Raw genomic sequence first — 25,075 nt, forward strand, 5'->3', positions numbered from 1 at the left:
CCTCGCTCGGACACAGATCTGTTTCACTTAGGCCTCGCCTGTCACAGGGCCTCGCCCTCTTTCATATAATAGCACATGAACATATCACATAACAATACATAAACTAAACATATACTAACAACTCTTTGCTCTAAGGCCTCGCCTATCTCTGGGCCCCGCCCGAGTTCTGTTACTGATGAGTCATGGAACCTTGTCCATATTCCTGCTGATAGTGAGGTTCGGGCCCAGCCCACCCTCACTCCTTTCCTAACTTGGGCCTCGCCCCTGCTCTGCTGCTACTGAGATGTGGAACACCATCCACACTCTGCTATCGGTGAGATACGGGACCTCGCCCTCTCTCACCTCCCTACCAGGCACATACAAGTATCACATAGACAACAAGTATAGACTATCACATAAACCACTCCTGGGGCACCCGCCCTCTGTCATTGGACCTCGTCCAACAATCATACTAGCATACCGTGCCTGGGGCTAACCCCCGGGTCTTCTACTCATAACTACATGGGCCGGCATTGTGGCCGTAGACCCATTCATACAAAGGGAAACTCACCTGATATTGCTGAACTGTTGCTGCTAACCCCTTTGGCCGCTACCTGACCACTGACTCCGAACTGCTGCTCCGCTAGCTCCCCGAGCTACCAATACCAACATAACACTTAGTCTAACTGACCTTCAAAGGCCAACCAAGTCAACTCTGGTCAAAGTCAACGTCCTGGTCAAAGTCAACCTTCCAGGTCAACCCTACTCGTCGAGTCACCCTACTGACTCGTCGAGTTCATAATTCCAGAGTCCTTCCACTCGCGACTCTACTCGCCGAGTCAGCCCCTGACTCGCCGAGTCTACTGATTCCCGATTCCTGTCCTGTCCAACTCACTGAGTCCTGGCTCGACTCGCTGACTCGAGTCTTAACTCGAAGGGTTTGGGACCACTCGACCTGACTCGCCGAGTCTAAGAACAGACTCGCCGAGCACACGACAAACTTCATCCAACTCGACGAGTTGTTCATCAAACTCGCCGAGTTCATGCCCATCTTCATCAGACTCGACGAGCTGTTCATCCCACTCGTCGAGTTCCTCCTCGTCTTCATGGTACTCGCCGAGTCCACTCAAAGGACTCGCCGAGTCCATTCAGATCTCTCAACATGCAGAGGGTTTTTGAGTCATGCAGGGACTCCAATCCATAGATCCATACTTCCAAAACTCCATCCCTACGTAAAGTTGCAAACTTTACGTATAACCCAAGAGATCTAGGCTCAAAACATATTAGGGTTTGGTTTAAGGACACAAGGGCTTCACCAACTACTCATCTCCTGATGCTTTATGACATAATGGACTCACCCAACCATAGATCTGAAGTGGCAACGACATATCAAAGCCCCCAACCCGATTTGGGCCTCAAACAACCATAAAAACCCCCAAATCTCATGACAAAATAGGTCTAGATGCAAAAGAGGGGAAAATGGCAGCTTAATACCTCCAAGATGAACACAATACTGAAGTAGATCTCGAGCACACACCTCTCCCTTGAAGCAACCTTCTTAATCTTCAAGTTTCCTCTCCAAAGTATCCTTCTTCCAAAGCTATTTCTCTCAATAATGGAAGCTCACACGTATAATAGGGTTTACAGGTCCTCTGGAGTGATATGGGGGCTGAGGGAGGGACATAACACCCTTTAAATAGGGTACAACTCCCAGAATTAGGGTTTTCCTCGCACAGACCAGACTCGCCGAGTCACCTTGGCCGACTCGTCGAGTTGGTCACTTCCTTGTCGACCCGGATCCCGCTCCGACTCGCCGAGTCCTTCCTTGACTCGTCGAGTCCTTCTTAAATTTAGGGTTTCCTTTACTTTCTTGGCTTTCAAAATCCTGGGTGTTACAACTCTCCCCCACTTAAACTAAACTTCGTCCTCGAAGTTTACCGTGGCCCACCGCCTGTGATCTGCCTCCTATACCCAACACCAGCCGCCTACCTGCGCTGGTCTTCCACCAAATACTGCACTGAACCCACAGGGGTTCTCCACTTCTTTCCTTGCGCAACTCACTTGCACTCCCAAGGCAAAGCCTCATAACTGACTTTTCCTTTGACACTGTGAAGGTCCTATCCTTCACTAACTCCATCACCTCCCTGCTATTCCCAGAACGGGTCACCACCGTCAGCACTCACTGATACTCCTTCCTGCCAACACTTGGTGTCGAGCACCCCTCGACTCAACTAACTGAAGTCCACCATACGCTGCATACTCGCACTGTCACCGACTGGCAATTCAATTATTTCCCATCTGACTTCCTGATAAACCGGGACCGCTCTGGTCCCTACCAACCTATCAATGACTGGATTACCGGCTCCCACCGGTAGCTAAACCCAATATCATCCCTGGTCGCTCTCAGCGACTACCGAGGAAACCTCGACCATGTATAACTGCTCAATCAGTCCTGCTATCCAGGCACTACAAACTCGGGATCCCCGATCCCCTAACTTGACACTAAGATCCTCACCAGGTCCCACCTGCGCTGCTAAAAACTCACGGGCCTCGCCCTCGGGTCTCACCCAACCATACTACTGAGCAACCCTGCTCCCAGGTCTCACCTGCACCGCTAATCTCATACGGGCCTCGCCCACGGGTCTCACCCAACTATATCCTGGAGCGGCCTCTCCCAAGGTCTCACCTCTCTTAGAGCTATACAGGCAACTCCCTACTACTCTCATCCACTACCCAATCCTGATCCCTACCTGATCACTAGGAGATAAGGGCCTCGCCCCGACTCCGCTAACGAAACTACTAAGGAATGTTACGGCTTACCCGTAGTCTTACAACACTCCCTACCACTGACTGCTAATACAAAGGCACCCACGTGCCATCGACTTCTCAAGATCCTTATTCCGACTTCCGCGAGTCCTTCAGGCGATCCACAATCTGAATTCTCAATCATAACCAACCATACCATCCCACGCGCTAGCTGATATGGAGTTTCTCAAACTCCCAACCCTAAAATCCTCAATCCAACAAACGCTGAACTACCTCTCTCTTCCCTCTCGGAGGTCACGCACTCATTCTGAGTCTGTGTGCTCCTCCCTGGGCACACCCGGAGAATTCTCCCCCACTTCGATCCTGCTTACCCCCCGTTGCTCAAAACTCGAGGAGATCCCGATCTTCGCTACCATCCCATAATCCATCCACTGAGGAACCCAAGCCCGCCATAGCTGGGGCTTTAGCCAATCCACCACAGTCACTGCACCACTCCGAACTAACGAAACGAACCAAATCCCTCCCAAGCATGCTACAGTTACTGCATCCTTCGAAACCTTCTTCAATAGAGCACAACCCCCCCCTAACTACCATACAAATATCCAAGGTATGCAAATGGCATATAACTCGATCACAATCAACCAATCAAAATAAAACACATATACCGATAATGATGCAGAACCATAACAATGAAATCATGCATAAAATAAAAGAACTGAGAATGGAAATTGCATACCTGCAACGTCCGGCGATGCTCGCGCCTCCAAGGTCGTCATCTGAAAAGCCCTGCTCCCTGCTGCAGGTGCCTCTACCCGGCCCTGACGGCCATCTGCGATCCTCAAGGTTGCAGGGGCGGGTGCCATCACCCGTCCTGCTGAAGACAAACTGGGGCACTGGGCCTTCTTGTGGCCCCGCTGGTTGCAATGAAAACATATCATGTCCGATCCCTGCGCGGCGGTAACAGTACAATCCCTGCTAAAATGACCAGTCCGACCGCACTTGAAGCAGCCAGACTCACCACCGCTACCACTCCTGCACGCGCCCCCGTGCGCCCTGCCACACTTTCCGCATCGACTGCGGTCCTGCCAATCCCTCGATCTCGAATCCGATCCCTTGGGCCTTTTGCCCGAACCCGCTGATACTTGAACCTCATCCGGCTTCCTCTTCCGGATCTGCTCCAAATCAATTTCCCTTTCCCTAGCCCGAGAAATCATATCTTCCAGCGTCTTACAGCTGGACCTACTCACGAACTCCCTGATGTCGTCCCTCAACATCTCATGGTACCGAGCCTTCTTCATCTCCTCATCCGCTACATACTGCGGTACAAGAAGAGCCCTCTCCCTGAACTTGGCGGTGATCTCCGCCACAGTCTCAGTAGTCTGCGTCAAATCCTGAAACTCTCGTGCCAGCTGCTGCACCTCAATAATCGGCGAAAACTCCGCCCTGAACCTGGCCGAGAAATCACTCCAAGTCATCGCGTCCAACGCGGCATCATCCCCCAAAGCATGACCAATCTCCTCCCACCAATCCCTCGCTCTGTCCTTCAGAAGACAGGAGGCGAGTCTAACCTTGTCCCCCTCGGGACACTTGCTTGTACGAAAAGCGTTGGCAACATCAGCCAACCATCTGCTGCTAGCAATGGGGTCCCTAGCCCCATGATAGTCTGGTGCCCCGCAGGCTCTGAACTCTCGAAATGTCAGGGTACGCGCTCCCATCAATGCCATCATCTCAGTACGGAAGGCTCCCAGCCTCTCCTCCAAGATCTCCAGTATGCCCTCCTTGACCGTGCCAAAGATCACAGGAGTCTGAGCTAGAATACTGTGCGTAACCTCAGCTGATATCAACTCTCTCATCCGCTCCTCGAGCTGCTCGATCCCTGAACCCGAGGCTGATCCCTCTCCGGCGCCTGACCCGCCCGCTGGTCTCTCTCGCAATGTCACCATGCTGAAAATATACCACAACCACAATCAGAATACTCATCACTAATGCAAGACCAAACACACCCCTTACTAGGTCCCCGGTCTTGTCTTAGCCCTTCCTGAATCGAGTACGGATCCTCTGCTTTCAGTAGTACGGGCCCATACTACCTTCCACATCTATCCGTACTTTCCTCAGGAATTGCTTTGACTCCACCAGGTCCCTTAACCACTCATACTGCTCCCAACTCTAACTCATCCTAGGCTTACCCTAGGGAAACCTCTATCTCAACTCAAACCAGTCCTCAGCTGCTGAGGGTCTCCTTGTGATGCCAATTAGCCATCACTTAGATACCACCACATGTGACGAGGCTCAGATAATCCTTCAAGTAAAAGACTCGTCCCTATAACGGTTGGACTCAAACGAGAGCTGCGCAATAGGGCCAAATCCAGCACTCTGAGATTATTCAACCCTGATCACATGTGACGTGACGTATCCACCTAATGGCTAACTCCCACCACTCAAAATCCCATAATGCACGAAGCAAGCAGCATTCAGACAAGGGGAAAATCTAACCACAACATACTCAAACAATCATATCCACATAGCAAGAATCTGAACTAGCATGCAACACAAACTCATAACTCAGGCATAACCTAAACAGGCTATCCTACTACTGTCTAATCAGCACTATCATGCAGCTCAAAAGCACAAATAACAGGCACATAAGGCATCATTCCTAGATCCTTAGTCCTATTCTAGCATGTTGTTCTATCAACTGATAATCATAACACAAACTTGTATGGGTATTTTGGGGTACTTACTTGAGCTCGGTTGATTGCATGCACCACACCTCTTTTCTCTTTTCAAAATTCTTTTCTTTCTGGATTCTTTTTGCTTTTCTAAACTGTTTTTCATTCTCAAAATTCTTTTTACAAAACTGTCTTTTCACATTTTGAAAACTTTTCATCCGACCCCTCAGTTTGAGTTCAGGCACACCCGAGAGTATGCCCGAATCCCTCAAACCAAGGCTCTGATACCAACTTGTAACGACCCAAAAATCACGACTAAAAATTTCTTTTAAAACATTACTAAAACTAGATTTATAAAAACATATCATAAGTTAAACATAACTTTCGAGTATGAAATTCAAAACATAATATCATTATCAGAGTGAACATTCCCAGGTTGACTAATCTATGGTGTGTGCCATGCGATCACCCCGAGCTCCTCCCTCCGCTACCGGAAGTACCTGAAAACAAAACTGAAAACCGTAAGCACGAAGCTTAGTGAGTTCCCCACCTTACCACATACCATGCAAAATCACATACTGCACATACTGGGCCACGCCCGCTATCCGGGGCCTCGCCCCCTACTTCGGGCCTCGCCCGATACAACGGCCTCGCCGCTCCAGGCCCCGCCTGGCTTCGAGCCTCGCTCGGACACAGATCTGTTTCACTTAGGCCTCGCCTGTCACAGGGCCTCGCCCTCTTTCATATAATAGCACATGAACATATCACATAACAATACATAAACTAAACATATACTAACAACTCTTTGCTCTAAGGCCTCGCCTATCTTTGGGCCCCGCCCGAGTTCTGTTACTGATGAGTCATGGAACCTTGTCCATATTCCTGCTGATAGTGAGGTTCGGGCCCAGCCCACCCTCACTCCTTTCCTAACTTGGGCCTCGCCCCTGCTCTGCTGCTACTGAGATGTGGAACACCATCCACACTCTGCTATCGGTGAGATACGGGACCTCGCCCTCTCTCACCTCCCTACCAGGCACATACAAGTATCACATAGACAACAAGTATAGACTATCACATAAACCACTCCTGGGGCACCCGCCCTCTGTCATTGGACCTCGTCCAACAATCATACTAGCATACCGTGCCTGGGGCTAACCCCCGGGTCTTCTACTCATAACTACATGGGCCGGCATTGTGGCCGTAGACCCATTCATACAAAGGGAAACTCACCTGATATTGCTGAACTGCTGCTGCTAACCCCTTTGGCCGCTACCTGACCACTGACTCCGAACTGCTGCTCCGCTAGCTCCCCGAGCTACCAATACCAACATAACACTTAGTCTAACTGACCTTCAAAGGCCAACCAAGTCAACTCTAGTCAAAGTCAACGTCCTGGTCAAAGTCAACCTTCCAGGTCAACCCTACTCGTCGAGTCACCCTACTGACTCGTCGAGTTCATAATTCCAGAGTCCTTCCACTCGCGACTCTACTCGCCGAGTCAGCCCCTGACTCGCCGAGTCTACTGATTCCCGATTCCTGTCCTGTCCAACTCACTGAGTCCTGGCTCGACTCGCTGACTCGAGTCTTAACTCGAAGGGTTTGGGACCACTCGACCTGACTCGCCGAGTCTAAGAACAGACTCGCCGAGCACACGACAAACTTCATCCAACTCGACGAGTTGTTCATCAAACTCGCCGAGTTCATGCCCATCTTCATCAGACTCGACGAGCTGTTCATCCCACTCGTCGAGTTCCTCCTCGTCTTCATGGTACTCGCCGAGTCCACTCAAAGGACTCGCCGAGTCCATTCAGATCTCTCAACATGCAGAGGGTTTTTGAGTCATGCAGGGACTCCAATCCATAGATCCATACTTCCAAAACTCCATCCCTACGTAAAGTTGCAAACTTTACGTATAACCCAAGAGATCTAGGCTCAAAACATATTAGGGTTTGGTTTAAGGACACAAGGGCTTCACCAACTACTCATCTCCTGATGCTTTATGACATAATGGACTCACCCAACCATAGATCTGAAGTGGCAACGACATATCAAAGCCCCCAACCCGATTTGGGCCTCAAACAACCATAAAAACCCCCAAATCTCATGACAAAATAGGTCTAGATGCAAAAGAGGGGAAAATGGCAGCTTAATACCTCCAAGATGAACACAATACTGAAGTAGATCTCGAGCACACACCTCTCCCTTGAAGCAACCTTCTTAATCTTCAAGTTTCCTCTCCAAAGTATCCTTCTTCCAAAGCTATTTCTCTCAATAATGGAAGCTCACACGTATAATAGGGTTTACAGGTCCTCTGGAGTGATATGGGGGCTGAGGGAGGGACATAACACCCTTTAAATAGGGTACAACTCCCAGAGTTAGGGTTTTCCTCGCACAGACCAGACTCGCCGAGTCACCTTGGCCGACTCGTCGAGTTGGTCACTTCCTTGTCGACCCGGATCCCGCTCCGACTCGCCGAGTCCTTCCTTGACTCGTCGAGTCCTTCTTAAATTTAGGGTTTCCTTTACTTTCTTGGCTTTCAAAATCCTGGGTGTTACACTTGATCAACGCACAACCTTGTGTACTTGATCTCCTTGTCCTTCAATTGACACTTTGCCAAAGAATTAGTCTAAGTTTCCCAAATGTGAAAGTTTTTTCATTCATCATACAATACACTTTGCATGATTCCAAGTTTCTGTCCAATTGAAATTTGGGCGATGAGAAACTCTCCCTATTTGGTAAACTTTTGACATTTCCACAAATAACATAATTAAGAATCAAATCCATTTTGCTAATAATAGAAGTACACAAACATTAATTTTTCATATATTTCATTGCAAGGATAAACAAATAAGATAAAAACCAAATTTTATTTTATTCATAAAAACAGCGGAAAACATGTCCTTACAATGCAAAATTCAAATGAAAAACTATGTAATGATATACTCCTAACAATTCTATCATAACTTCCTAAGCTCAAAATCTGATCTTCGAATTCATGCGATCGAAATCCATTTCTTCGTGATCAGACTCATCTTGCTCTTCCATCAAACTTCCTCTCTTTTCTCTAATCCTTCAAAATCATGCCAATGTGTAATCTTATCACATTATGAATAAAGAATAGGAATTTAAATGGAGTTAGATAGTGGATTTTATACCTGAAGTAGAGCCATACTTATCGACTCTCCTATCTCTTAGATTCTTCAGGTCCTTCGGGTAGCTTCGTATCCATTGCCCCTTGCCTTGGCAGCAGGAACAGGTGGTGTCCATGGAAGCATGGTTGGTTGAGTTATCAGACAAATATGCTCCATTACTTCGCCAAATCATTTATGATTCAGCAGCAATAAGCATGTAAGTCAAGTCAATGAGGGTTGCGTCAAGTTTCATCATATAATACTCTCTTATGAACTTATCATATGATTCAGGGAGTGACTGAAGAACCCAGTCCACAGCCAACTTATTTGAGATAGACGCACCCAACATAATCAACCTATCAATGTGTGATTTCATCCCTAGGATGTGAGCACACACGGGTTTGCCATCTTGATGTTCCATTTCCAATAGGGATTTGGTGATCTTGAACCTTTCAAATCTTCGATCATTAGGTTTAGGGAGAACAACGGGAGGAAGAGGAGGAAGTGAAATCAAGCTAGTCCACAGTGATCCTTCACTCTGAATCAAGCTTTTACTTTCATTAGCAACACTTTTTCCTTGGGATTCGGGAATACCACGATTAGATTCAGACATCTACAAAACGGGAGAAAATTCAAGTTAAGTTGATTGAGTCCTTAATAAAACACCCAAATGAGTTATTAAGGCTAGGATCCAACACAATATTCTACAACCTAGAAAAGGGATGCCGTAATCTAGTTGCAAAATATTTGAAGGTAGGTAAATGACGATTTACCAATTTCCACCATGAAAAACGAAAAGGAAGATTAAGTTTTAAATGAATTGAAACTCCTAGATCTTTTGAGACTCATTGAACTTTTCAATGTCATGTTTAATCTCGATTATGCCCTACTATTTGTGACTGGGATGCCGAGGATCACAAATAAGGTGTGAATAACCATACGCATCATGTGGTGCACCCAATGCTACAATCACCTAATCAATGTGTCGGTTAGCCATACACGCTCCATTGATCTATGACAAACATCGAGTCACCCTTCGCTACCAATGTCATCTCCAAATTAGTGTGCCGGTTAACCACACACGCTCCACTAACATTTGACAAGGGTACGAAGTGTAATTCTATGGGTTAGCATATAATTTCACATTTTTCCTAAAGTAACTATGATTTGGGAATTTGATAAAAATATATATTTAGTTACTTTGTACTTCATTATACTTATAATGGAAGGTTTCTGTCCTATCCTACCCGTTCGGCTAACGATCCTCCACTAGTCAAGAGTGCGGTGGGTAAGAGTGGATACCCATTCAATCGCCATTTTATAGGCAATTTCCTTAAACACCCCTTATAGACCACCTTCGTGAATGAGGCCTACTAACGGTAAGACCGACTGTTTACTCATACATATATAATATTAGACTTTTAATGTTATATATAGTATAGGGTGTATTTTACACTTTTAAAATACTAGGTGGTTTAATTTAGCAAATTATACCTTTTAATTTAAATGTAAACCAAAACTTTATGGATTTATTAAATCACTTTTAATTATACACTTTAATTAATTAACAAAACCATAAGGGTGTGATTCGAACTTTTCAAATTACCAGGGTTTTAGAATTTAACATTTCAAAATTAAACTTATAATCAACTTTTAAATTCCAAAACTTGAGGGCAAGTTTTGAAACATTTCAAAATATTAGGGATCAAATAACAAATAATTCAAATTAAACAATTAATTTCATAATTATCTATATTTGACCTAATCTTATTTTAGTCACTAGATAATTACCAAATAATTTGAAATAATCCATATTTATCATATAAACAACCAGCATTTAAAAGATTTGAAATTATCTATTGTTTTGGCAAGGATAATCATTAATTTAAGATAAAAATCAGATTTTAACTTCAAAAAACGAATTAAGCATCAAATCCAAGTCAAAACAGCAGCTAAATCCCGAAATACCCTCTGCTTGACGAACTGACTCGCCGAGTCAGACCTGGACTCGCCGAGTAGGGGCCAACTCCCCGAGTCCAGATACTGACTCGCCGAGTTGAGTCGGGCAGAGGCCAAAAACTCGATTTTCAGCAAACAAAACAGTTAAGCATCACATACAACTGAAACCAATCAAGGCTCTGATACCACTGATAGGTTTTAGGCATAAGAACAATCCTATGTGCTCATACAAACCCTAATGCTTGGATCTAGGTTTCTCTATTGTACATGCTTTGAATCCAAGACTAATAAACTTAGATCTAACATATTATAAACTGAATTAGGGTTTATGGAATTACCTTTGATTGTTATATAGCAATAACAATCAATTCCTTGCTTGGATTGGCTTCAAAAGCTTAGTGCCTCAAGTGATGCACCTCTAATGGAGTCATAAACACCTTATGCAACTTGGATGAAGAGGAGAAGAAGAGAGGCTGCCCAAAAACGACTAGAAACCCAAGAGAATCAGTTGTCCACGTTTTTGGAGCCTAAGGGGTCCTTTATATACTTGTGTGGGCTGCTAGGGTTTCAGTCAAAACCCTAATGGACAGCTTAAACTCTAAGCAGCCCATGGAACCTTCTGGATAAGGCCATGGACGAAAATATGATGGGATCCCATCATAATTTCGTTCACCCCTTGATCCTTTAGCATTCCTTAGCCCAATAACTCAATTATCCAATAATTGCAGTCCAGTCCCCTAAATTTAATTAATCTCTTTTAGCCACAAAATTAATTATCAATTAATTCTTGACTAATACTAATTAAACAATATGATTTCTCCTTTAATATATTATTCTCATAATATATTAATAAATCATATCTAAAACTTTCTCTCCTTAAATCATCCTACATATTGCTATGGTGAAGGCAACCCAAAAGGACCATGCTCATAATCGGGTCAAGTACATACCAAAATAGTTATGGACTTAGACACTAATCCAACAGAATGCAACATATGGATACAAACCCCCATCACGTAAAAAGCGAGAATTGTATTACTTGATGAACGTGTTAGGGACGTTGAGAAGGAGCTTGCACCGATTAAGGACACATGGATTACACAAGGAGTCTCAATAGTTTTGGATTGGTGGTCTAATGTGAAACATAATCCACTTATCAATGTCCTTGCAGTTAATTTATGTGGTGCAACATTCATGTACGCTGAAGACTTATCGAGGGTTGAAAAATCGAGGGTAGAATTTTCAAAGTTTCTATTTGGAGCCATCGATAATATTGGACCAAATAATGTATTATAAGTTGTAACCGATAATGCGGCTAATTGCAATGCTGCTGGGAGGGAGATCGAAAGGATACACAAACATATTTTTTGGCCCCCTTGTGTGCACACCTTAAATCTCATTTTTAAAGACTCGGTGAAGGAATTTTTTTTAGCTAGCGGAGACATATAAGAGAAGAAAAGGTATTGTCAAGTTTTTTATTAACCACACACATGCCTTATCATTTTTTAGGGAAAACTCAACACTAGAGTTATTAAAGGCTGCAAAAACTTGTTTTGCCTTACACTATATAGTTTTGAATAGATTAATGGAGTGTAGGGAGGCTCTTTCTACAACCATTGTTCTTAATTCTTGGCGGGAATGGGTCAAAAATAGGGACGAACCCACTCGAATAGTTGGGGCAAAAATCGCCTATACAATTAAAGATGACGAGTTTTGGGACGATGTTTAAAGTATATTGGATATTACAAAACCAATATTTTTGTTATTAAAATTTTGTGATGGTGAAGGTCCCAAAATGGGAGAGATTTATGAAAGGATGGACAGCATACTAGGTGAAATCAAGGATGTCATGAGGGAAAATAAATACGCAAGTTATTACCCTCAAGTTGAAAAAATTATTTGGATAGGTGGGAGAAGATGACAATCCCCCTTTATTGTTTGGGATTTTCCTTAAATCCAAAATTCTATGATAAACGCTACCTAGCAAAATTGGCACCCGGTGGCATGACACGAAAAGCTCCCAACCAAGACAAAGAAATTGTACTTAGTGTTATGGAGGCATTTAATAGAATTACAAAGAGTGAAGAAGAAGCAAAAAATTTACGAGAACAATTCGTGAAATTTCATATAAAGAAAGGAATTTACTCTATGACCTCAACTCAAATTGATGTCGTAACGACGGACAGGATTAATCGGTGGGCAACTTATGGATCAGAGACTCAGGAATTGGAAAATATGGTAAAAAGATTTACTCTCTCAACCGATTAGTAGCTCCTCGGCGGGGAAAAATTGGAGTACATACTCATATATTCATAACGTGAAGCGAAATCGTTTAAATTGCAAGAGTGGATAAACTAGTTTTTATTCACTCAAACATTAAGCTTCTATCCCATTTTTCATAATCTTATAAATCCGGCCCCGTAAAAAAATGGGACATGAATCCGGAAAGCGATTATATAAAAGGTTCAAGAGCCCGATTGGAGGAAATGGTTTGTGAGAATCTTGATGAAGAAGGTATGGAGAACGGGAAAGGAAAAGGGCAGCGGTTAGACTAGAAGTTTTATGTTTGTTAATTTTGTATTGTTCCTGTTATTGTAACAGATTATGATATTCTATTTCATCTTTTGTCTTGTAATCTGTTCTCTATTATAGCTTTTGGTACTTAAGAGTTAAGACTTGAAAGGTTTGATCATTTATGTTTTTGGTATTTGGTAATCTGATATAATATGTTCCTGTTTTATCATACATGTACAACAATATGTTTCTAAAAAATGGTTTACATTTGGGTACACTGTATCGGACTTCATGGTACATTATATTGGTTCGTACCAAAATGAGTCTACCCCCTCCGTACCCGATACATTCAATCTAGTGAACCCCATACCCATACCAGAGCAATCCGCAAATTAGGTAACTATGGAGCGTATTAGACACTCTTGTAAGTACTTTTGACTAGAGGGTACATATATGTTATATTTATCTCTGTATATAGAGATCTCTTATAATCTATTATTCTCATTTTATACAATAACACAGTTATAAGGCTCTTCATGGAAGATTTTACAAGAGTTAGCCAATATAATCAAAAGGTGTTAGGGTAAATTTTGGTATTTGTTAGGGGTGCTTAGTGTTGCTTTAATTTATTAGTTTTCTTTTATTTTTTAGTGTCTATCTATTGTAACAATTTGTTGACCAAGGCTCTTGATTAGCAACTTAGCATAATAGTATTTATAGGGTATCAGTTATTTGTCTATCTATATACTGAATGCATCTTTATTACAAGATGGATCACAACTTTTTGCTAGCTAACATTATCAATCTTTTTAGGACTAGTCTATGCATTATTTCCAACTTGATATTATTGTCTTCTCACTACAGTAGTTAGATACTTGGTACTTTATGAATTGGGTATTTGGTATGTATACTTACCTAAGAAACTTCCAGGTTGCTAATTTTTTGGAAAATAGGTGTTGTAGTCGAAGATGTTAATTGAATGTAAATATAGTATGTTGTATATTTGTTAAGTCAATATTCTGTAACATTATGTTCCTAGAATTAAGGTTTGATTCCTTTGTATTAGGCATGGTTGATGCCTCTGTACGTGTATATATTGATTGGAATGAGATTGAGTTTTCTTGAGGAAAATATTCTATTATGGTATTAGAGCACTAGGGTTTTTTTTTTTTTTTTTTTTTTTTTTTTTTTTTTTTTTTTACGATCCATCTCCATCTTCATCTCGTCTCTTCCTAGCATTCCTCTTCTTCCCCACATCGCCATGTCTGATAAAACCTCCTTTCATCCTGCTCTTGCGGTGTCTAACATCCGCAACCATAACTCCATGATGCCACTGTTCTCTCATGGATTTATTCCAGTATTTCTAATGAACTTTTTCACACCATTATTGAACCTGATGCTACAGCCATGGAAGCTTGGAATAGGTTACGAGACATATTCCAAGACAACAAGAATTCCAGTGTGGTTACCCTTGAAACCGAATTCTCCAATACCATAATGGAGAATTTTCCTAATGTTTCTGCTTACTTTCAACGCCTCAAGTCTCTTGCTGATCAGTTGAAGAATGTTGGTGCTCCTGTTTCAGAAAGTCGCCTTGTCATACAACTAGTTTAAGGTCTCACCAGGGCTTACAGAGGTGTCGACACCTTGATCAGACAAAGTGATCCTCTTCCTCTCTTCTATCAGGCTCGTTCTATGCTAACTCTTGAAGAAACGGGTTTTACTAAGGAGGCTGCTACATGGATAGATTCGGCCATGATTGCATCCTTGCAATCAACAGATTCTTTTGTTCCTAAGTCTAACTCAGATCACACGCATAACAGAAGGAAGCAATCTGGTAACCGGAAAACTGGTAGCCGGAAATCTAAAAATGCTGGCGGTCGTGGGTCTAGTGGCGGGCAAGGCGGCAGTAGCGGCGGTCGTACACAACAACAATAACAAGGTTTTACACCTTGGAATTCGCAGCAACAACAAACATGGAGATATAATTTGAGCAATCATCCTAATGGAATTATTGTAGGAAATGGTCATACTATTCCAATTTCTGGTTACAGTCATACTTCATTACCTAATCCTAATCCTCCCTTGTCCTTGAAAAATGTTCTACATGCTCCCAAAATTATTAAAAATCTTATCTCTGTTAGAAAGTTTATTTCTGACAATTGTGTAACCGTTGAATTTGATCCTTTTGTGTTTTTTGTGAAGGATTTTCAAACAAGGAGACGAATCATGAAATGTGATAGTCAGGGTGACCTTTATCCTCTTACTACAACCAAAAATAATCAAGCTACCGCTCTTACTACCATCTCTCCTTCTCTTTGGCATGATCGTGTAGGTCATCCGGGCGCTCAAGTTTTGGATGCTCTTAGACATAATAAAAACATTGCTTGTAATCGTATTTCTTCTTCTAGCATTTGTCGTTCTTGTGTGCTTGGAAAACATGTTAAGTTACCGTTTGTTGCATTTACTTCTAATACTACTATGCCATTTGACATTATTCACAATGATCTTTGGACTTCTCCTATTTTGAGTTCCATGGAGCACAAATATTATGTTTTGTTCTTGGATTATTATTCTAATTTTTTATGGACTTTTCCATTAGCCAAGAAATTGGAAGTCTTTGACAAATTCTTGGAATTTAAATCTCATATTTTCACTCAATTTGAACGTAATATTAAAAATGTGCAGTGTGATAATGGGAGGGAGTTTGATAATGATCATTTTCGATCTTTTCGTCGAACTCATGGCATGTCGCTTCGTCTTTCGTGCCCACACACCTCTTCTCAAAATGGTAAAGCTAAAAGAAAAATATGTATGATCAATAATATCACTCGTACACTTTAGCTCATGCCTTACTTCCTTCTTCATTTTGGCATCACGCTTTGCAAATGGCTACTTATTTTCTAAATGCTCTTCCAAACAAGCTTTTGGGAAATATGTCACCTCTTCAAATATTGTATCAAAGGGTACCTTCCTATTCACACATTCGCGTTTTTGGATGTTTGTGCTATCCTCTGATTCCTTCCACTACGATCCATAAGTTACAACCTCGCTCCATCCATGTGTTTTTTTAGGGTACCCTACAAATCATCGTGACTATAAATGTTATGATTTATCTTCAAATAACATTATAGTTTGTCGCCATATTTTGTTCGATGAGCATGTTTTTCCCTTTAAAAAAATGCACCCTTCCTCCTCATCTGCATATGATTTTGTGGATGATGACATTTCTCAATATACAATGCATCACATTAAAAGTCTTCCTGATCAAATTTAGCCGCAAATGGCCCAACAAGATTTGGCCCATCAGGAACCTTCTAACTCATCACCCACTCACAATGAGCTTTTTTCCCAAACTGGTCCAACTTCACCAATAAACATCGACCCAATCTCTACCGGCCCAACCTCATCAAATCCTTTACCTAGTTCCTCTCATGCACCAGCAAGCCAAACCACTCCTATAACCCTGTTGCAGCCCTTCATGACCCGAATTGGAAAATGGCCATGCATGATGGTATGACGCTATTATTAAAAATAAGACATGGGAGTTGGTACCATGCCCACCTAATGTTAATGTTATTCGTTTGATGTGGATTTTTACTCATAAAGAAAAACCTAATGGTGTGTTTGAGCGGCATAAAGCCTGTCTTGTAAGTGATGGAAAAACTCAACAGATTGGTATAGATTGTGGCGAAACTTTTAGCCCAGTTGTGAAACTGGCTACGATTCGTGCAGTTCTTTCTCTTTCACTCTCTAAAGCATGGCCCATTCATCAATTAGATGTGAAAAATGCATTTCTTCATGGTGAGTTACGAGAAAAGGTTTATATGCATCAACCGTTGGGTTACCGGGATCAGAATCATTTGGATCATGTTTGTCTTTTGTGTAAGTCCTTATATGGACCAAAGCAAGCACCCCGTACATGGTATAAGCAATTTGCAAATTATGTCATTTCTCATGGTTTCACCAATAGCAAGTGTGACAACTCTTTATTTATCTATCAAAAAGGATCTGACATGGCATATATTTTGTTATATGTTGATGATATTATTCTCACTGCTTCATCCAATACCTTACGTCTTTCTATCATGGGGTTTCTTATTTCGGAATTTGCTATGAAAGATCTTGGTCCATTGAATTATTTTCTTGGTATAGCTGTTTCTTGACATAAGGGTGGTATGTTTCTTTCACAACGCAAGTATGCCGAGCAAATAATTGAGCGAGCTGGAATGTCATCATGCAAGCCTTCCACTACATTGGTTGATACAAAGCAGAAGGCTAGTGCTAGTTTGGGTGCTCATTTTGAGGATCCTACTCTATATAGGAGCCTCGTCAAGGCACTCCAATACCTTACATTCACCCGTCCTAATATCTCTTACACGGTTCAACAAGTATGTTTACATATCATGATCTGAGAGTTGATCATATGCAATCCCTCAAACGCATTATCAAGTATATTCAAGGTACAATTAATCATGGCATCCATCTCTACACGTCTTCCATTTCATCACTGATTGCATATACGGATGCAGATTGGGGTGGTTGCCCGGATACACGACGTGTTCTACGTCCGGTTATTGTGTATTTTTGGGTGATAATTTGATTCCATGGTCATCTAAGCGACAACCTACTCTTTCGCGATCAAGTGCCGAATTAAGGTATTTTTGGGTGATAATTCCTAGAATTAAGGTTTGATTCCTTTGTATTAGGCATGATTGATGCCTCTGTACGTGTATATATTGCGTATATATTGACTGGAATGAGATTGAGTTTGCTTGAGGAAAATATTCTATTAGAAGATTTATATAATGGCCCTATACTTAGTTGTCCATGTTTTCCATTACACAAACCATCTTAATATGTGATAAAATGAGATGATGATTCAAAGATGCAAAAGAAGTTCAATTATATATTTAACCATTGTAACAAATAAAAAAACAAATGATGAAGCTTTTTTTAAATGAAATTAATACGAGCTCAAGTAACACACCTTACGATGAAAAACCTCCCTTGCACCACCAGGATAAAGTAACGTGTACGACTTTCTTTCTAACAATTTGAACAAATTTCTTCCAGAAACTGGAATTCCACCAAACAACTTCATTATATCAACACATGGCATCAGAATATGTTCATATTCAACACCTAATTGGAAAATCTCCGGATGGGCTAAACCATGAAGCACTGATTTCTTTTCTCTTATGAACTCTGAGACAAGTACAAAATAATCAAATCCCCAAAGCATGTGATTACCAACTATTAATACAGGCCCTTCATCTGGAATCCCTGCAAGACCTCTCACTATCTTTCCATCCTCCATTGTTGACAACATTGCTGCACCCATGGAAACCCGAAACCACCTACAAAAAGCTCCAAAGTTACATCTTATCCTATAAATAATATCGACTTCTGTTTTTTTAAAACTCAAAATGAGAACAAATACAAAGAAAAGAAATTAGATTACCAAGCCTCCATTGGTAAGGTTTTGAACTCTGTCATACTTGGAGGCAAAAAGTCTCTAAAAATATCAAACTTTGAAGAATGTCGATACATCTGAGAAGCTTTAATAGTGGATAACACGTTAACACCACTCTCCTACACCAACAAAAAGGCACTCACATTATTGTATTATATGTCCTATGCTCATTCTTTTCACAAGAAAACTGAAAAATAAATAAATAAATAGATCTTAATACCAATAAGATTGCATGCCCATTTTCCTCAAACACACGTATGTTGCAGCGCTTCAGTAATCCTGAAAGCCTATGAGCCTCGTTTTTACTGGGTAAGAGCTTATCCTTGCCACTAAATGCAACTATGATATATATATATATATATATATATATATATATATATATATATATATATATATATATATATATATATATATATATATATATATATATATATATATATTAACAAGAAATAAAGTATGATTTGAGTTAGTTAAAGAAGAAAGAGATTAACCTAGCAAGAACTAGTACTTGAGCTGTAATAGCATGCAAACGGGAATTAGCATAGGCAGCAGCTGATTCAAGTAGCTTTATCCTCCATTTAAGAGTGTCTTTTGGTATTATTGTTGTCATCATCTATCAGGAATACGTATAAAAATGAGAACCTTGATGATAAAATTGGACAGAAATGAATTAATATAGTACAGTCGAATTGAAGAAACTAACAATAAACGAAGTTAAGGAACAAGTACATGACTCATATCTCCAGTAAGATTGCCAAGCAATTGCCCAATATGAATATTAACCATCTCCATCTTTACATAATCACCTGAATAAAAATCTTGGAATAAATATATAGAAAGATGATGGATTGCAAAGTAAAGATGTGTGATTACATACACTTATCAAAACTAGAAAATTCGCCAAGATATGAATCAAGATTGAATATTTAGAAAACAATAATAGGTTCAATAAGGAAACCTTTTGGTGCCTTGGTCACCGATTGAATTATACTACATTTTAGAGACAACGGATAATATTGATGATTAATTTAAAAACTGAGTATTGTATACCATATAGTAGTTTTCAATCATCATCAATATGTATGTATGCATGCATGCATCACTACAAGAAGAACAACGTTTACATACGACACCTATCCGGACGACATATATCGTCGGCAAAAGTTAAGCTATACCGACGACATGTCGTCGGTACAACGTTTTCCAACTTTGACCATATGTCTTTGACCAGAAAAGCTATGCCAACAACTCGTCGTTTGCATAGACTCGGCAGGGGCAAAATATTGGCGGTATGTCGAAAACCTATGCCGACGACATGCCATCGGCATAGGATATTAAAAAAATATTTTCGATTTATTTATATTCCTTGTTGCAGAAAATCAAGACGTTGTTTTCGTCAACCTATGCAGACGACATTTTGTCTATATACCGGGCATTAAAAAAAATTTCGATTTATTTTTAATCCGTGTCGCAGAAAAGAAAGACGATGTCGTTTTGTAATCCCATACCAACGACATGTCATCTGGAAAAAGTGGGATCGATCGGCGTGAATATCTGTCCAGACGATATGTCGTCTGGAAAACCTTTTTATGTTATTTATTTTTTTAATAACGTAAAGTGGAAAGACGTAGTTTTGTTTTACCTATACCAACGACTTGTCATCGGTATAGGGTTTCCTGTAACGAAACTGGCACCCTGCTTTCATTTTCTAGTCGCTTGCACTTTCTTTTCCCTCTCAAGCTTCGGCGACGCAGGCAACCTAAAGGTAAGGTTCTTGGTCCTTGATTTCTTCTTAATTTGTAATAGCACGAGTTTTTACTCCAATTTTGGGGGATTTATGTCCGGTTGTTGGAGCCCTAAATCACAGCCTTCATCACCGTCGGCCGGCAACAACCTTCACCACCGCTGGAGAAAACGATTTCTGGTGATTCTGCTATCTTCACCACCGATTTTAAGGTAAGTTTTTTATTTTTATTTTCATGTTAACACACCACAGTACGTAAATGAAGTTTATGATTTTTTTTCCTTTCAATACACCAAGATATATAATTTTTCTCATATTTTGTTTGGTTGATTGCTTTTATATATATATATATATATATATATATATATATATATATATATATATATATATATATATATATATATATATATATATATATATATATATGCATTTTGAGGTATGAAAGTGTGTTTTGACATGAAAAATGAAAATGAAGTTAGGAATGATTTGTTTATGTTCATTGTGGTGTATTGGCATGAAAATGAAATTAGGAATGATGTTTGGTTTTGTATTTAGATGTATACATTTGTATGAAATTGAAATTTGACGTCTAAAATGTTAGGTGCTATAAATTATGATTGTATGAAATTGGATTTATTGCTTAATTGTTTGAATTGAAAGTTGAATTGGATGTATTGTATGTTTAATTGTATGAAATTGGAATATGAAAGTGGTATTGTACGTCTAAAATGAAATGAAAATTAGAATTGAATGTATTGTATACATGTATAATAATGTGATATTTATGTTTAGTGTAGTAGAATTTGAATTTTAATTTTAATGTTATGTTATGCTTATTAAGTGTTTGATATTATTCTACAAATATCATTTTTGGATTTGTTTTAAAAAAAACAGATTTGGTATATATAACAAAACCTGTAAAAAAATAAAAAAATGTTATACCGACGACATGTCGTCGGTATAACTTTATAACTGTAAAAACGGTTTTACCAATCCCGACGATAAGTCGTCGGTATTACTCAGTGTTCTAAAAGGCATGCAATGGCGCGCGCCATGGCGTGAGGCGTGGCTCCGCCGTTACGATATAGCGCGCCATGGCGCGTTATGGCGTGTTAGGCGTGGTGTGTGGCAAGGCGTGATATGGCGCGTTATGGCGTGTTATGGCGCGTGTTTTTTCGTTTGAGACATGGTTTTTTGCTCTTTCTTATGTCTTTTCTAATCGGAGATACAGGTATTGTGGTTTTCGTTAAATTTTTGTTACTAGTTATTGATCTAACACTTATAAAAAGTAGTTATATTTAATATAAATTTATATTTATGTGGTAATATAATTTTAAATTAATACAAAATCGTCGTCTTACATCACGCCTTGAAAAACGTCATGGCTCGTTAAGCTTGAGGCTTGACCTTGCCGCCACGCCACGCCTCACGCCATTTAGAACCTTGGTATTACTAGAACGGAAGTTGGCTGGCACCTACTTTTCCCAACGACAAGTCGTCAGTATTGCTCACACTTTTCCAGACAACAAGTCGTTGGGATAGAGTCCGAGTAAAACTTTTTCTTATTTCCTCGAAAATCAATCACGACGACCATTTGACGACGACATGTCGTTTGGATTGGTTATTCTGTACCGATGACTCCTGTCCCGACGACATTTTCGACTTTTACCAACGGAGCTATGCCAACGACTTTTTACAGACGAAATGTCGTCTGTATAACCTTTACCGACGACATGTCGTAGGTACAGTGTCCATAATTGTTGTCTGCATAGGGCTCGATCCTTGTAGTGTATGTATATGTATGTAAATATGTAGAGAGAGAGAGAGAGAGAGATTCGTAGGTGCTTGGATCCTATATTGTTTCCTATGCATATGTGTATGTATAATTGTTCAGATGAAGTAAATAAAGTCAATATAAACAAATATTTTTTCTTCCCTATTTTCATTTAGAAGAAAGGATCAAGTGCAGATTTAGGGGGTGCGTGGAGTCATTAACTTGATTATTGTGACATGAGTTGATAGTAACCTACCCATAAGGAAGCGTACTAAAGGGTACAATGATGATCTCTCATAAGAAGTTGCTGAAATGGAAGGAGAACCAAGTATTATTATCCGACATACATACATACATATATATATATATATATATATATATATATATATATATATATATATATATATATATATATATATATATATATATGGAAAAGTGAATATACCCTTAAGGGTATATAAGCTTAGGTACCCGAACACACCATAATACGTCGTTTTGTTTGATAAATTCATTATAATGTTCATAAACTTCAATCTTAAGTTGATTTACTTTCAAGATATTCGAAATTTCCGTATAATCTTTCTCTTACATCACATCTTTTTGCCGAACACTTATTAGACTATATATATTGTAGATGAAAATGAAAATTATGTAAGAGAAAGATAAATGTGTAATTTATAAAAATCTTGGAAGTAAATCAAGTTAGAAGTTAAATTATAAGAACATTAGACAATTAGAATGTATTATATGATACAAAACAACGTATTATGGTGAGTTTGGATACCTAAGCTTATATACCCTTAAGGGTATATTCACTTTTCTCATATATATATATATATATATATATATATATATATATATATATATATATATATATATATATATATATAATTCGTAATTAATCGTAAAGATAGTTAAATTGGATAAAAAAAAATACACATATGAAATTGACATTACTGAAGAAAAAAAAAAAGTAGAAGAAATTAGGAAAAGAAACAAAAAGAATAACCTGGGTTTGCTAGAATGAGTATTAAGTCAATTGTAGGATTACGAGCTGCAACTCCAAGTGCTAATGTTCCTCCAAAAGATTCTCCAAGCAAATAAATCGGCTTATTTGGAGACAAATTATGCTCAATCTTCACACTTTCTTCCACAATTTTAATCAAACCTTCATGCAAATACAAGGGTAAAATGGTCATTTACTTTCTCATTCTACCGGTTTCATGAAGTTTTACAAAATATAAATACAAGAGAAGATGATAACCTTCAAATGGCGTTCGATCATGAAAAGGAATATGCAAGCATTGAACATGAAAAACCCTGTGATTCAATTCGGAAAAAGATCACTCTAAAATCGTTGCATATCAATAAGACACTAGATCTTCTTACAAGGGGCATATTTGGTAATAAAACAAACTCAATAAGTAGATGTAGATCAATTGCAACTTACTTTCCAAGAGATTTCTCATGTAACACAAGGCCAGTTCCAGTCCCTTCAATTCCTAACAAAAAGTATCACATTCAATTAATAAACATTAAACAATCTTATAAGTTTTAACAACACTAAAGAATGAATATATATATATATATATATATATATATATATATATATATATATATATATATATATATAAAATTCATGTACATATTCTTGAATTTGTGTAACTTTATAACCAAACACAAATTACCAGGTAAATACAAAAGAACAGGTGAATCTTTTAGAGGCATTCCACAAGCAACAGGACAAAACCACCTAGGTGGTCCTCCATCACTCTTAATCAAATCCATGGTTTTTCTATTTCTACCATAACCATCTTCCCACAAAGGTTCCAACTTTTCAGGGGCATTTTGGGAAATCTTTTTTCTTCCATAATCATAACACGCTACAAAGGTTTTCTTCCTCTTGAAAGAAGAAGAAGAAGCTCCATTAATTTTAACTGATACCCATGAATCCTCACCACGTACACTCTTAACAAATCCAATTGAATTGCTTGCGATTAAGGCCATTATGGAATACTTCCACAAATAAATTGCTCTAAGAATCAAAATCAAGACTCTAATAATTTGGGGATATCAATTATATTTTTTGAAATGTGTATGTATTTATAACTTCACTAACAGAAACTCAAACAAAAAGGTGAAATTACGTATTTAAATGAATGAAAGGTCGGTTTCATGTAGTACGTGACAGAGATACAACAACAACAACAGATATATAGGTTGGAAAAACTACTCATAAATAGATGGAGTGCATATAAACAGAATCAAGGATTAAAAAGTTAAACTTGGATAATTTTCTCTTTCGTTAACCTGGATGATGAAATGGTGAATTTGAGAATGAAAAAGATGGAGACTTCCATTGACATTTGTGGGTATCTCGATTGCAGTTGCAGCTCAACCAAGATAAGAACAAATTTTACTTGCAGTTTTTCCAGCGAGAGCGTATTTGGTTCGGAAAACAAAACTGGCAAAAATATATTTGGTAAAATGTTGGTGTAGCGTTTAATTTTTTGCAGAATTTGGAAGAAGCGTACTGAAGAGGAAATTCAATGCTTGATCACTTACATGGATTTGTCGCTTGAAGATTATAACTTCATGTATCCTCATAATCTTTCTTTCAAATGAAATTTAATGTGAAGATTGATTGATTGATTGATATTGTATCTCACCCGAAAAGGTTGGACACAATTAAAGCTATAGTTCAATTCTGAATTCTTTTGACAGATTCCAAATGTCAAAAACATGTAGCATTTTCAGTTAAATAGCATTCGTAAATTTGATTCAATCCTAAAACACATACGCTCAGAATGAACAATAAGCAACTCTATTTCTGTAATTCTGCAATGTAGCTCGGAATATAGGGCAGTAAAGCATATTATTTTCTTCTTGATTTCACAGTCACCGTGTTTAGACCGTCGGTGTGCCACCGTGGCAGCCCACCACCACAATCGAGAACGGCAATAAGAATACGATGCAACTTTTTCTTCGACCAGCCCCTACAAGGTTTTTTTTTTTTTTTTTTTAATTACACATTTAGCCCAAAACACTTTTTTTTAAAGCCAA

At 39.5% G+C, this 25,075-nt stretch overlaps 2 protein-coding genes and 1 long non-coding RNA gene across 3 annotated transcripts; 1 reads left to right on the plus strand and 2 right to left on the minus strand.

Annotated features, from left to right (window-relative positions):
* The first annotated feature begins 12,939 nt into the window (after positions 1 to 12,939).
* On the plus strand, positions 12,940 to 14,956 carry LOC111918133 (uncharacterized). The gene is made up of 4 exons (XM_052765041.1): positions 12,940 to 13,018; positions 13,106 to 13,162; positions 14,424 to 14,614; positions 14,705 to 14,956. The coding sequence occupies exons 1-4, from the start codon at positions 12,940 to 12,942 to the stop codon at positions 14,954 to 14,956; spliced, it is 579 nt and encodes a 192-aa protein (XP_052621001.1).
* A 2,951-nt stretch (positions 14,957 to 17,907) lies between these two features.
* LOC111918134 (phytyl ester synthase 1, chloroplastic) lies at positions 17,908 to 19,286 on the minus strand. Its single transcript, XM_042896139.2, has 5 exons — positions 19,224 to 19,286; positions 19,026 to 19,107; positions 18,715 to 18,833; positions 18,483 to 18,613; positions 17,908 to 18,378 (listed from the first exon to the last, which is right to left on the minus strand). Exons 1-5 carry the CDS (start codon positions 19,284 to 19,286, stop codon positions 17,985 to 17,987), a joined length of 789 nt encoding a protein of 262 aa, XP_042752073.1. The 3' UTR covers positions 17,908 to 17,984.
* A 2,912-nt stretch (positions 19,287 to 22,198) lies between these two features.
* Positions 22,199 to 23,551, minus strand: LOC111918097 (uncharacterized). Its single transcript, XR_002859092.3, has 4 exons — positions 23,463 to 23,551; positions 23,277 to 23,332; positions 23,022 to 23,180; positions 22,199 to 22,319 (listed from the first exon to the last, which is right to left on the minus strand). It is a non-coding gene; the product is annotated as an uncharacterized LOC111918097 (long non-coding RNA).
* Positions 23,552 to 25,075: the final 1,524 nt, after the last annotated feature.

The sequence above is a fragment of the Lactuca sativa genome, chromosome 6 (genome assembly GCF_002870075.4).
Source record: "Lactuca sativa cultivar Salinas chromosome 6, Lsat_Salinas_v11, whole genome shotgun sequence".
NCBI classification, from domain to species: domain Eukaryota; kingdom Viridiplantae; phylum Streptophyta; class Magnoliopsida; order Asterales; family Asteraceae; genus Lactuca; species Lactuca sativa.